The sequence below is a fragment of the Schistocerca cancellata genome, chromosome 1 (genome assembly GCF_023864275.1).
Source record: "Schistocerca cancellata isolate TAMUIC-IGC-003103 chromosome 1, iqSchCanc2.1, whole genome shotgun sequence".
Taxonomy (NCBI): Eukaryota; Metazoa; Arthropoda; class Insecta; order Orthoptera; family Acrididae; genus Schistocerca; species Schistocerca cancellata.
In genome coordinates this window covers 781625750-781640458 of record NC_064626.1, presented here as the reverse complement: position 1 = coordinate 781640458, position 14709 = coordinate 781625750, and the positions used below count along the sequence as shown (strand labels likewise).

At 41.4% G+C, this 14709-nt stretch overlaps 1 protein-coding gene across 1 annotated transcript in view; it reads right to left on the bottom strand.

The window, feature by feature from the left end:
* Positions 1 to 14709, bottom strand: part of LOC126102751 (CCN family member 4) — a 369631-nt gene that overhangs the window by 32922 nt on the left and 322000 nt on the right. Inside the window, exon 5 of the mRNA XM_049912327.1 lies at positions 1769 to 1898. Coding sequence (XP_049768284.1) covers positions 1769 to 1898 — 130 coding nt within the window. The remainder of the gene's footprint in view (positions 1 to 1768; positions 1899 to 14709) is intronic.

Here is a 14709-nt window from a genome sequence, read left to right as displayed (position 1 = left end):
AAGAGTAGACCAACTACAGCGACCACGAAAGAATTCACACAATCATTCATCCCATGTTACTTACACGAATGGACAGGGAAGATTTGTAGTAGGGTTACTGTGGGAAATACGCTCTTCCATTAGCTTCGCGATTGATCTTAGAGTTTACAGGGTGTAATCAAAAGGTATGGCTAAACTTTCAGGAAACATTCCTCACAAACAGAGGAAGAAGAAGTAATTTTATACTTCTCTTCATAACCACATTTATCTCGGGAAACGCACAGAAACAGAATGTACCACCGTTACATGAAACGTTTTCTTACATGAAATGTTCATAATACCCTATCGGATACGTTCCACTAGAATGTGTTTCTTATTATTCTTCGATTCACAGTAAGCGTTTATTGTTAGAACTAAAGAAACGTTTTTTTGATACGTGCCTCATTTCTTTGCTTGTATTGACATGCGACTAACTTCATTGCTCTGAGAGGATAAAGCATATAGCATCAACGTATTAGTCTTCATCACGGACATGGTCTCCGGTACAGCGTAATGCAAGTTGGCAGATGTTCATCAGCCGTACTGATTAAAAGATGGTAATGGCCGTGGCGAACAACTTTTTCGTCGTGAGAGTTCACCAGAACGATGGTACCCCTATAGGGTAACGTTTGAAGGAACTGATCGTCATCTTAAGGAGCATCGGCTGCCTAAGACTACAGCACGCGAATGGCGAAGGCTTACAAGCGTGCGGACACATAAACCGCAGGCGGGGCTTCGTCGTGCTGTTGACGTCAACCCTAGTATCACGGCAAGACAATTAACTGCAACATGACTATCTGGACAGTGCTACATAAGAAGGTGCTGTATTCATACCATGTACAGCGTGGGCAGGCACTGTCAGCAGCTGGTTTTCCTGCCGGCCTACACTTCTGGAAAAGGTTCAGTCAACATGTTAACCAGCATTTTAGTGCAGATGTGCTGTTCACAGATGAGATTTCATCTCAACGTGGCCAGATTGTAAATTTTCGAAGTCAGCAATTATGGATTGTCGAGAGTCCTCACGAAATCGTGGAATTACGTCATCAGAAAAGGTTTTCTGTCAACGCTTACTCCGGCATTGTTGGCCACTATTTTTTAGGTTATCATGTTCTTCCACCCAGCCTCAACGGAGGAACTTACCATGCTTTGTTAGAGAATACGCTATCTGTTCTGCTATCACATGCGCCTTTACGAGTGTGAAAAAACCATATACTTGATCCACGGTGAAGCTCCTCCTCAGTTCAGCGTTAATGTTCGATGGTAACTAAATAACAAATTCTGTGACAGATGAATAGGGAGAGATGGGCCAATTCCTCGGCCTCCACATGGGAACATATTAAATCTCTTATACACGGGAACTCGGCGCAAGACGTACAGTCTTGGTGACCGTAATGTGGAAAGATCTGAAGTAATACGCAATTCTCCAGTGATATACCAGCGCTTCAGCGGCCTTGCTAACGAAGGCAATTTCCAACATTTTATTTATGGCAGTGATTCGCATTGCAATGATACGTTGTTTTTCTGTGAGTTTCCCGTAAGTAATGGGCTGAAGAGTTGTAGTCACTGAGCTCTAACATGGAAATGAAGTCTTTCCAGACCAGTGTCCATGTAACATACTTTCTTCGTCCACGTGCGACGGATGTTTCCTGGAAGTTTGGCCATACACTGCCGTCAGACAATGTAGACGTGGGTGTAGACGTAGTCTGAAACTGTGTCATCAGTACGCAGCAGCGCCCCTCTCAGCCGTTACCTTGGTCGCTGTCGCAGAGCCACTCCCGACAGCACTGGCCTGGGACCTCAACGAGGCGCGGGTGGTGGCACGCCCCCTGCGGCGAGATGGACTCCTGCGGGCACAGCGACGCGCAGGCGTACGTCCCGTTCTGAAACACACGCGTTGCTACGTAGGCTCGGGAGCGCAGAAGTCAATAGCAAAGGAAGTACACAGGGTATATTCTACCAGCGCATATTATCATCGACAATATGTGGTAGTAGTTAAGGGGTAACACCACTGCAGAGTTTTCAAAAAATCTTTTTTATCTTTATATATAGAATTCTACTGTACGTGCGTATGTCACTGAACTCCTCCTAAACGGCTGGACCGATTTGAATGAATTTTTTTGTATGCGTTTGGGTGGCGCCCTGGGTGGTTTAGATTCACAAATCTGCCCGGCAGATGGCGCTGCAGTGGGTACCTAGGTTATTTATCTATGCTGCAGCTAAATGGCTGGATCGACTTGAATGAATTTTTGTGTATGCTTTCAAGTGGGGACCTGGAAAATTTACATTCTTAAATCAGCACGGTAGGTGGCGTTGCATTTTTGTGTGCAATATTGAGCGTATTTTATTCAGATGTAAGATACGTGCATAGGATTTAGTTTATTTTTTTCCGACATTTTGAGTGTGTTAGATTATGTGTGTTTCGTTATTTTGATATTTTAACTTTTTCGTACGGTGTCTTTTGACATTTCAAGTGTTGCATTTTAGTGAATATTAAGTGTATTATGTTCACATATAAGTTATTTACATAAAACAATGCCACGTCTTCGTGGACGAGGAGGAAATATTGGTCGACGAACTCGGAATTCACAATTAGTCCAGAACCGTTAGTTGAATAGATCGGCAGAAGATCAATTGCCGGACAATGAAAATCAGACGTGCTAAGGGAAGTCAAGAGCAACGCAACGAACGCCTTCGAGCTAATGCATTGAGACAAAGACTGGCCCGTCAACGAGTCACCAACACATTCAGAACACGTGAACAGCAGCGTTTGCAAGTGTATCGCACATTGACACGTACATCACTTCTTAGCCTTGCGTTTGAATATGAGTCAGACATCGACTATTCGTCACACTCACAAACTGTAATCGGTGCTATCAACAAACAATGCCAGCACTGTCATGCACTCAAACACAAAGGTGAATCTGCCTGTTTCTGCTGCGCGTCTGGAAAAGTTGTATGGCCACCACTGAACTCGCCGCCAGAACCATTGAAAACACTATTGGCTGGAGCTACATCTCAATCTAAATTGTTTTTGCGTAAAATTCACAAATTCAATTCTTGCTTTCAAATGACATCATTTGGAGCAACAAAAATCGTTGAGAATGAGGATGGTCGCAATTTTCAATCAACGTTTAACATTCAGGGCCAAGTGTATCATCAAATTGGTTCTTTAATGCCGATGCCTGATACCGATTCAAAATTTCTGCAAATCTACTTTATGGGTGATGAGGAGCAGTAAATAAACGCACGCTGTCAGTACAACCGTATCGAGCAGATGGAGGAGCGAGAAATTGTGGGTATTTTAGAACCGTTTGTACAGAATCACTGCCAGTTGGTCCAGTTGTTCAATACCGTTTGAAACAGACTGCAAAACGAAAACTATACGATCGTCATCAAAGCAGACAAAGCACCATCTGGGCAGCACGTGGGCCGATATAATGCGCCGACCATTAGTGAAATTGCAGTTGTTACGGTTGGCGACGCATTTGAACGTCGCTCTTACGACGCTTTGCAATACCCATTAATATTTTGGAAAGGAGAAGATGGATATCATTTAAGTGGGGTAGGACGTCAAACGGGCCGACTTGGAGCAGGAGAGGCATCACAGGACATTTTAATTTCCAGTGTCTATACTTTTACAAATAAATTCATAAAACTTTGTCAGCATCACCAGGAAGGATTCAGGATACACACTCATTGCAGTGGAAGTTCGAAAACATAGCAAAATAATCTTTTTTACGTGTGAAATTGCATCATTTTTTCACTTACTAATGGCAGCATTTGTTGCTATAGGTACACTTTTCTTCATGAGTGACAGAGATTCTTCGATGAATTTTGCACAGCATACATACCATACATACAGGTGTGTGAAACTCTAGAATTTATTTAATTTATGAAAAAACGAATGATCTGTTGTATTTTTAAACTTCATGTTTAGATAAAACACAATTTTTTTAGTTAATTACCTCAGTTTTTACCACAGTTTTTAATAGATTTGGAAAATTCTAGAGTTTAATACACCTTTAAGTATGGTTTGTATGCTGTGCAAAATTCATCACACCATCTATCTTACTTATGAAGAAAAGTGTACCTATTGCAACAAATGCTGCCATTAGTAAGTGAAAAACATGATGCAATTTTACATGTAAAAAAATACTTTGTTATGTTTTCGAACTTCCACTGCTGTGAGTGTGAATTCTGGATCCTTCCTGGTCATGCTGACAAAGTTTTATGAATTTATTTGTAAAAGTATAGACAGTGGAAATTAAAATGTCCTGTGGTGCCTCTCCTGCTCCAGGTCGGCCGGTTTGACGTCCTACCCCCCTTAAATATCAAACAAGGAAATGCAGCAACAGGTACAATCTACACACGTCATTACCCAATATTTTATTTTTATGCACGATCAATTTCGTTTTGTCTTAATTATATTTTTACTTTGCAGGTGCAGAAACCAGAAAGAAAGTGAGCGCGATGAACTTCTACGCATATCGGTTGATGATTCTTGCCAATGAAGACAATAATATTCTCCGATGCCACCAGTTGTTTCATCAATATATCGTTGATATGTATGCGAAAAGGAAAGAGAGCGATTACGATACATCAGGTATAATCAAGCGAAACTTCGAGCCGAGGAATACATTCATTTGCGTGATGAATGGAATAACTAATATCATCGACATCGGTACTTCATATATTCTTCCATCATCACATATTGGTAGCCCACGTCATATGCAAGAATATATTCAAGACGGCATGACTTTTGTGCGTGCGTACGGACGTCCAGATTTTTTTATTACGTTTACGTGTAATCCAAAATGGGATGAAATTAAAATTGTGTTATTGCCAGGTCAAACTGCAATAGATCGGCACGATATCACTGCACGTATCTTCAGACAAAAGTTAAAATCGTTGATGAACTTGATTATACATTCCTCAGTATTTGGCAAAACACATTGCTGGCTGTATTTTGTTGAATGGCAAAAAGGAGGTTTGCCACACGCGCATATTTTGATTTGGTTGGTCGACAGAATACGGTCTGAAGAAATTGATAAAATTACCTCAGCAGAAATTCCGGATCAGAATATCGATCAAGAATTGTATGAGATTGTTACCGCTAACATGATCCATGGTCCATGTGTGCTATAAACGTGACGGCGCCGTGCATGGATATGGAAAATGTACGAAACGTTTTCCAAATAATTCTATAAATGATACAATCACTAATATCGTTGGTTATCCATTGTATTGTCGTAGAGACACTGACCATGGTGGTTAAGTACGCATGTAAAACGGTACAACAGTTGACACTGACAATCACTGGGTAGTTCCGTATTCACCATTGCTGTGTAAAATCTACGATTGCACACATGGACATTGAGCTCTGCAGTTCGATGAAGTCCATAAAATATATACACAAATGTGTCCACAAGAGCAGTGATATGGCTGTATTTGCTGTTCACAATGTTAACGAAAACGATGAAATAACACGGTATCAAATGGGCCGATAAATTAGCAGCAATGGAGCAGTTTGGCGTATTTTAAGTTTTCCGGTTTACCGATACACGAAAGAGACCCTGCTGTTATACATTTGGCCTTGCACCTTGAAAATGGACAGCGTGTTTACTTCACGGAAGAGACTGCTCTACAGCGTGCATCAATTGTCCCAAAAACCACATTAACTGAGTTTTTTGAACTATGCAACCGACCAGGTATTCCCGGTCAATTCACAAAGACATCAATGTATACTGATGTGCCACGATATTTCACATGGAACAAACAGTATAAAAAGTGGGAATCACGAAAGTGAAGTTTTCCGATTGAAGAATACAACGGCATATTTATGAGAAATACATTAGGCCGATTATACACAGTCGATCCAAAGCAAAGCGAATGTTTCTTCTTGCGTTTATTGTTGGTTAATGTTCGTGGACCGACGTTCTTCCAATACTTGCGAACAGTCAATGGCATTTTGTACGACACATATCATGATGCGTGTCGCGAATTACATTTGCTGGAAGACGACAACCATTGGGAAATTACACTTGCAGATGCAGCATTGAGTTCCTCTCCTCATCAATTTCGCAATTATTCGCCATTTTACTGACGACGTGTTTTCCATCTCAAGCTTCTGTCCTCTGGGACAAATACAAAGATTCTATGAGTGACGACATTCTGCATCGCATTCGGATCGTTGATAAAGATCCAAAAATCGATTTTTCGCCGGAAATATATAACGAGGCGCTAATAAAGATTGAGGATATTTGCATTCTGATTTCGAATATGCCACTCATTCATTTTGGTATGCTCTCACCTAATCGCGCAGCAACAGACATAATTAACAGTGAGATTAAGCGCGAACAGCAGTTCAATACGGCCTCTTTAACTACTTTCGTTGAGAATAATGAACAAAAGAATGTATACGATCGAATTAAATTGTCAGTTGCAGCAGAACAAGGACGCATCAGGTGGCACTGGAAAAACGTTTCTCATCTCACTAATACTTGCGCGCATTCGATCACAAAATCATACTGCGTTAGCAACTGCTTCATCAGGTATTCCAGCCACTTTGCTTGATTGCACATTCAGCACTCAAGTTGCCGTTGAACACTCACACAAATCCAGAAGCAGTGTGCAACATAAAAAAGCATTTCGGTATGGCTAAAGTTTTGCAAAAATGTAAAATTATTATCTGGGATGAGTGCACTATGGCCCACAAGCTTTAACTTGAAGTTCTCGATAGAATGATGAAAGATGTAAATGACAACAAGAGGCTTTTCGGTGGTGCCTTACTGCTGCTGTCCGGTGATTTTAGACAGACAATGCCGGTCATTGTATTGACTTTTGATGGTTTAATTGTGACCTTACAGTATACAGTTTCGTCTTTAAAATGAGAATGAGTGGTAAGGAAAAGTACTCGGGCAGTAAAGGTATAGTATCCAACGCGCAGCAGTATCTTATCATAGTGTCGAAAAGATAAATATGAAGCTGAGATCAGTTCTGAAAGAGACAGTGAGTCTGGTAAAAAATTGAAAGACAGTAACCAGGATTGTGGTGCAAATTACGGATTGAGCTATAGAATTATAAATTTTCTTTCTGTTTTCTGCATTATTCCTCAACACATGAAATGTAGAACACCATGCAGACATCACGTTTCAAGAACGAAGTCTCGTAGCTAGGCTTCGAAACAATTATTGCTTTTCCAAAATGCCCGTACGTTGTTGCACCAAGTAGTAAATTTATACGGATCGCATATGAAATCAACCGTCGTGTCGGCCTAGCAATATGCCTGCTTGGAATAGGGGTAGACGAAATTGTAAAGTTCTGCGCGTTTATCGAATTGCCACCACCGATATTTCAATCGTTCTGTGATAAACTACCGGATATCATTTCGACCGCAACGGCAACTGTAGTACAGATCAGTCTTGGGATAGCACATTAATGATAAAAGTTCTGTAATCATCATCATCATCATTTAAGACTGATTATGCCTTTCAGCGTTCAGTCTGGAGCATAGCCCCCCTTATACGGTTCCTCCATGATCCCCTATTCAGTGCTAACATTGGTACCTCTTCTGATGTTAAACCTATTACTTCAAAATCATTCTTAACCGAATCCAGGTACCTTCTCCTCGGTCTGCCCCGACTCCTCCTACCCTCTACTGCTGAATCCATGAGTCTCTTGGGTAACCTTGCTTCTCCCATGCGTGTAACATGACCCCACCATCTAAGCCTGTTCGCCCTGACTGCTACATCTATAGAGTTCATTCCCAGTTTTTCTTTGATTTCCTCATTGTGGACACCCTCCTGCCATTGTTCCCATCTACTAGTACCTGCAATCATCCTAGCTACTTTCATATCCGTAACCTCAACCTTGTTGATAAGGTAACCTGAATCCACCCAGCTTTCGCTCCCATACAACAAAGTTGGTCGAAAGATTGAACGGTGCACAGATAACTTAGTCTTGGTACTGACTTCCTTCTTGCAGAAGAGAGTAGATCGTAGCTGAGCGCTCACTGCATTAGCTTTGCTACACCTCGCTTCCAGTTCTTTCACTATGTTGCCATCCTGTGAGAATATGCATCCTAAGTACTTGAAACCGTCCACCTGTTTTAACTTTGTTCCTCCTATTTGGCACTCAATCCGTTTATATTTCTTTCCCACTGACATTACTTTCGTTTTGGAGATGCTAATCTTCATACCATAGTCCTTACATTTCTGATCTAGCTCTGAAATATTACTTTGCAAACTTCCAATCGAATCTGCCATCACAACTAAGTCATCCGCATATGCAAGACTGCTTATTTTGTGTTCACATATCTTAATCTCACCCAGCCAGTCTACTGTTTTAGCCGGCCGGGGTGGCAAAGCGGTTCTAGGCGCTACAGTCTGGAACCGCGCGACCGCTACGGTCGCAGGTTCGAATCCTGCCTCGGGCATGGATGTGTGTGATGTCCTTAGGTTAGTTAGGTTTAAGTAGTTCTAAGTTCTAGGGGACTGATGACCTTAGACGTTAAGTCCCATAGCGTTCAGAGCCATTTGAACCATTTTTTCTATTGTTTTCAACATATGATCCATAAATAATATGAACAACAGTGGAGACAGGTTGCAGCGTTGTCTTACCCCTGAAACTACTCTGAACCATGAACTCAATTTACCGTCAACTCTAACTGCTGCCTGACTATCCATGTAAAGACCTTTAATTGCTTGCAAAAGTTTGCCTCCTATTCCATAATCTTGTAGAACAGACAATAACTTCCTCCTAGGAACCCGGTCATATGCCTTTTCTAGATCTATAAAGCATAGATACAATTCCCTGTTCCACTCATAACACTTCTCCATTATTTTCCGTAAGCTAAAGATCTGGTCCTGACAACCTCTAAGAGGCCTAAACCCACACTGATTTTCATCCAATTGGTCCTCAACTAATACTCGCACTTTCCTTTCAACAATACCTGAGAAGATTTTACCCACAACGCTGATTAAAGAGATACCTCTGTAGTTGTTACAATCTTTTCTGTTTCCATGTTTAAAGATTGGTGTGATTACTGCTTTTGTCCAGTCTGATGGAACCTGTCCCGACTCCCAGGCCATTTCAATTATCCTGTGTAGCCATTTAAGACCTGAAATTCCACTGTATTTGATGAGTTCCGACTTAATTTCATCCACCCCAGCCGCTTTATTGCACGGCAATCTATTGACCATTTTTTCCACTTCCTCAAATGTCATCCTATTTCCATCATCATTCCTATCCCATTCTACCTCGAAATCTGAAACATTACTGATCGCATTTTCACCTACATTGAGCAACTCTTCAAAATATTCCCTCCATCTGCCCAAGGCATCCACAGGATTCACCAGCAGTTTTCCTGACCTGTCCAAAATACTTGTCATTTCCTTCTTACCTCCCTTTCGAAGACTGCTAATTACACTCCAGAATGGTTTTCCAGCAGCTTGACCCAAAGTCTCCAACCTGTTTCCAAAGTCTTCCCACGATTTCTTCTTGGATGCTGCAATTATCTGTTTGGCTTTGTTTCTTTCTTCAACATAACTTTCTCTGTCTACCTGGGTTCTGGTATGTAGCTATTTTTGATACGCCTTCTTTTTCCTTTTGCAGGCTGCCTTGACTGTATCATTCCACCAAGCTGTTTGCTTCATCCTACTTTTACACACTACTGTTCCAAGACATTCTTTAGCCACTTCTAGTACTGTGTCCCTGTACCTTGTCCATTTCTTTTCCAATGACTGTAATTGACTACATTCAACTAACTGGTACCTTTCTGAGATCGCTGTTATGTACTTGTGCCTGATTTCCTTATCCTGAAGTTTCTCCACTCTTATCCTCCTACATATGGATCTGACCTCCTGCACTTTCGGCCTCACAATCCCAATTTCACTGCAGATTAAATAATGATCAGTGTCATCAAAGAATCGCCTGAATACACGTGTGTCCCTCACAGCCTTCCTGAATTCCTGATCTGTTATTATATAGTCAATGACAGATCTGGTTCCCCTGCCTTCCCAAGTATACCGGTGAATGTTCTTATGTTTAAAAAAGGAGTTTGTGATTACTAAGCCCATACTGGCACAGATATCCAAGAGTTGTTTCCCGTTCCTGTTGGCCTCCATATCCTCTCCAAATTTACCCATAACCCTTTCATACCCTTCTGTTCGATTTCCAATCCTGGCGTTAAAATCACCCATGAGCAGAACACTGTCCTTGTCCTTTAGTCTAACAACTACATCACTGAGTGCCTCATAAAACCTATCCATCTTATCTTGATCTGTCCCTTCACAATGCGAATATACTGACACAATCCTAATTTTCTTGCTAGACACTCTAAAATCTATCCACATCAGTCGTTCGTTTACGTACCTTATTTCAACTACACTGGGTTCCATTTCTTTCCTGATGTAAAGCCCTACACCCCATTGTGCTATTCCTGCATTGACTCCTGACAGGTAGGCCTTGTATTCTCCCACTTCCTCTTCTTTCTCACCCCTTACACGAATGTCACTAACAGCTAAAACGTCCAGCCCCATCTTACTTGCAACCTCTGCCAGCTCTACCTTCTTCCCAGAGTAGCCCCCATTGATATTAATAGCTCCCCATCTCATTACCATTTGTTTGCCAAGTCGTATCTTAGGAGTCCCTGGTTTGTCAGTTAGAGGTGGGACTCCGTCACCTCCAAAGGTCCGAGGTATTTTGCTCTGATTGTTGCCAGCATCATATTTAAAGTACCAGGGAAGCAGGTTGCTAGCCTTACTTGCCCCGAGTCCCATTGGGTTTTACCCCTAACGGCTGAGGGACTAACCGGTGGATTTGGTAGTCTTTGCCGTATGAGCACAAAGGTGACCACGACTCAGAATATGTCCGAGATGCCCAGCCTTATTCCAAAGTAACTGCTATCCCGACTGTCGGGGCCACTTACTTGGCCACTCATACGTTGCCCGTGGTTCATGAACTAGGACATGACTACAGGAACCCACACCATGAACCACAAAGTTCTGTAAAAGTAGAAGTTTATAATTTGTTCATGTCTGTAACACATATCAAAACTTCAAACACCTTTTTCTCAGAATGTGAGTTTTAAAAACGGCACCCAACATAACTGCAACAATTTCCAATGTTTTGGTTTCAGTAATTAACCACAACTTTGAAGTAACGCTGCAAAGCGAATGACGTAGGGGAGTTTTGATTAGTTAATTTCAATAACATTTATTAATAAATGACACTATTGAAAGACTTTGTTCAAATACTCACCAATTACAGAAAAATTAATACTCATAAAATCCCCTACGTGCTTCACTAGCTACGCTCTTGTAGAGTACATAGATTATTTTCCCAGACTCAAATTGACACTAGTAATAGTGTGTGTCGCAGATCACTTCAAATTCAGCATGGCTCGGGAAAATCGCTGCAGTGTTGCTGTTTTGTAATATTTTCCGACAAAAATTTTTGTAATATACTTCAATATATGCTCAACAAGTACCCCAAGTATTATTTCTCTAACACGTTTCTTTACTACAAAAAAAAGTGTCGAGGAAACACTTTTGTAGGCTGTTACAGTGGTGTTGCCCCTTAATAGGGGCCGGCCGGGGTCGCCGAGCGGTTCTATTCGCTTCAGTTTGGAACCGCGCGACCGCTACGGCCGCAGGTTAGAATCCTGCCTCGGGCATGGATGTGTGTGATGTCCTTAGGTTAAAGTAGTTCTAAGTTCTAGGGGACTGATGACCTCAGATGTTAAATCCCATTGTGCTCAGAGCCATTTGAAACATTTGCAACTCACACGGGAGTCCCTGGATGGAAGGAGACATACTTCAGGAACAGGAATGTTATTGAGAAAACGCATTTGAACTGACTGGAGAACGATCCTACTGCCGCCAACGTACATTTCGTTTAGGGAGCACGAATATAAGACAAATTAGGGCTCGTATGAGGGCATAAAGATAGTCGTTTCTCCCTATCTCCACTGTTGGCGAATGGAGCAGGAAGGGAAAGAACGTACCAAACGCCATGCACCATACGGTGGCTTGCGCAGTATGTACGTAGAGTTGGATGTAGTTTGCAGAAAAAGCTGCTCTCCACCTCTCCTTCCTCAACTACATAACAGGCAATGCTGGGATGAAGATCATCGTAAACAACACATATTCATCAGAAAATCTCATTGACTGAAACATTAATGCAGGCGAATAACTCCTTGAAATAAACAGCAGAATAGATAACATAGAAAATCTGTGAGAGTCTATCCTTGAACAATAGGTGAAGCAAATTGGAGAAAGCTCCATGAGAAGACTCCGATACGAAGACGATGTAGTGAGTGCTGTAGTCATTAGAATGCCTTATTACTCTCGGAAAAGGACGACTCCGAAAACTAGAACCGAAGGATAAATAACGCTGAGAAAAATAATAGGTTTCTTTACAGAAGATGGCGTATACAGAATCAGGCCGATATTTAGAGGTGGTAAAATTCAATAAGAATTTAATATGAACAACTAGAGACGCGCGTAAAGGATTTTCTGCAATAATGATTTACGCCCAGTGGATAAGACTAGTTAGGAAACACCTTCAGCAACTCGAAACTCACTACAACGAAATGCTTAGCAAAATAGCACATTCTAACCAGTAGTATAAGTGCATCTGGAAACCGGTGCAGCCGGCCGTTGTGGCCGAGCGGTAGTAAGCACTTCAGTCTGCGCTGCTGCTACGGCCACAGGCCTCGGGCATGGATGTTTGTGCTGTCCTTAGGTTAGTTAGGTTTAAGTAGTTCTGAGTCTAGAGAACTGATGGCCTCAGATGTTAAGTCCCATAGTGGTCAGAGCCATTTGAACCATTTGAACCGGTGCAAAACGGATTCAGAAACGGAAAAGCATACATACCTCCATGATGAGAGAGAAGATGAAAGCTCACTGAAATGAAGAAATATGTGTTCCAGTGTAAACCTAAACTGAATAAATACATATAAATTCACAATGAATTAAGGGAATCAGTTGATAAGTCGAGGCGAAACAATTCACGGGCCCGGTGGACACTTGAAATGAGGCCGTTCACCTGTGAAGTGTTTCGTTATGAAAAACGCTAGAGAAAGCTGGATAATCATAGCTGATACGTCTTACAATTAGTAAGGTGAAGAACACGACTGGATGGACATCAAAGAAGTAAACGTCATAGTAAAAAAGGAAAACATTACAGACAAATCGTTTATGTTGTTACTACACAAAAACGAGTAATTGGATTTTGAAGTGTGGAATGCTACTGAATATTGTCAGTTATGGAACTAATATATTAACAACAGAAATGACTATAACTCAATTTGAAAATGCGAAGTTGATACCGATACGTCTATAGTTAAAATTGAAGCCTATACGGTTTTAACGAGGGCAATTCACATGGGTGAAAACAGAATTACGTTATTTTAAGCGGTTCCAGGGAAATGTGAGGTGAAGAACTTCGCTCAATCACACTGTATAAGTGCAAGCAGAACACAAGTTGATGACAACGCAATGTAGTCCTATGGTATCAGAAATTCATTATTTCATTGTTTTATAATACTACATTTTACACACGGTGAAGGATCTGAACAGGTCGCTAAACGCATATCTGAAATGAGTAAATATATTGTGTTGCGCTAAGTTAAAGCAGACAATGTGACGAGTTTTCTGGCAGACACGGATAGTTTATAGCGTTTATAGTAGCCGAAATTTGACACTGTTTTCTTCTATAATAGCACTATATATTTTTTCTGTGGAACTGGGAAGAGCCTTTTAGAGGCTTCTACTACATAACACGTGTGGAACTTTATCAAATAGAAGCTAGTTAACAGCATAGCAAACAATTGCCCCGCCGTCAGCAGAAGAGGCCCTACAAACAGCTGCCGCACTGTACCAAAGCAAATACGTAACTCAGATACGTCTCGTGTGTTTACTCATTAGCATGGAGCCCATTAGTCAGTGCTTTGCTGTTGTGAACAACAGACCTGTTGTTCGTGAAGCTATTCACTCAGAGTGCATAAAGCGCTCTAAGAAGAGAATGCGGTATTTGTTTATGGTGGGCTAAACTGCTACAGAAGCGGTGTTGTTGTATTCTGAAAGGTAACCTGATGGTGCCGGGCCCTCACGACATATCCTTGATAATATTACAAAAAAGTTCAAGAAACCATAAGCATGGAGAATAAAATACGCCAAGATAATGGACGTCAGCTGATGACGGAAGTGAAACCTAACATACTAGCAGGGGTAAAACCCACATGTGACTACGATGCTGCTGGGATGGTAATGGGATCAGTCAAGGAATGTTCTGCGAATACCACATTGCAACGAAATTCCCCCGTTACACATTTCACTCCATCAACGGCTTCATTGCAGAGACTGTCACAATCGGTCAGAGCTCGCCGAACGGTGTCTATGAACGTTACGAAGTGACGTGGTGTATCTATGCAAGACGTTGTTTACGAATGATCGTTTACTAATCATTCGCTCTCTGCAGTACTGGTCTGCTGAAAAAGTTCATTGATTTTTTCAAGTACCATGTTATCAAAAAGTCAGTATAAATTTGAAAACTGAATAAATCACGGAATAATGTAGGTAGAGACGTACGAATTGACACACATGCTTGGAATGCCATGGGGTTTTATTAGAACCAAAAAAATACAAAAGTTCAAAAAAGTCCGACAGATGGCACTTCATCTCATCAGAA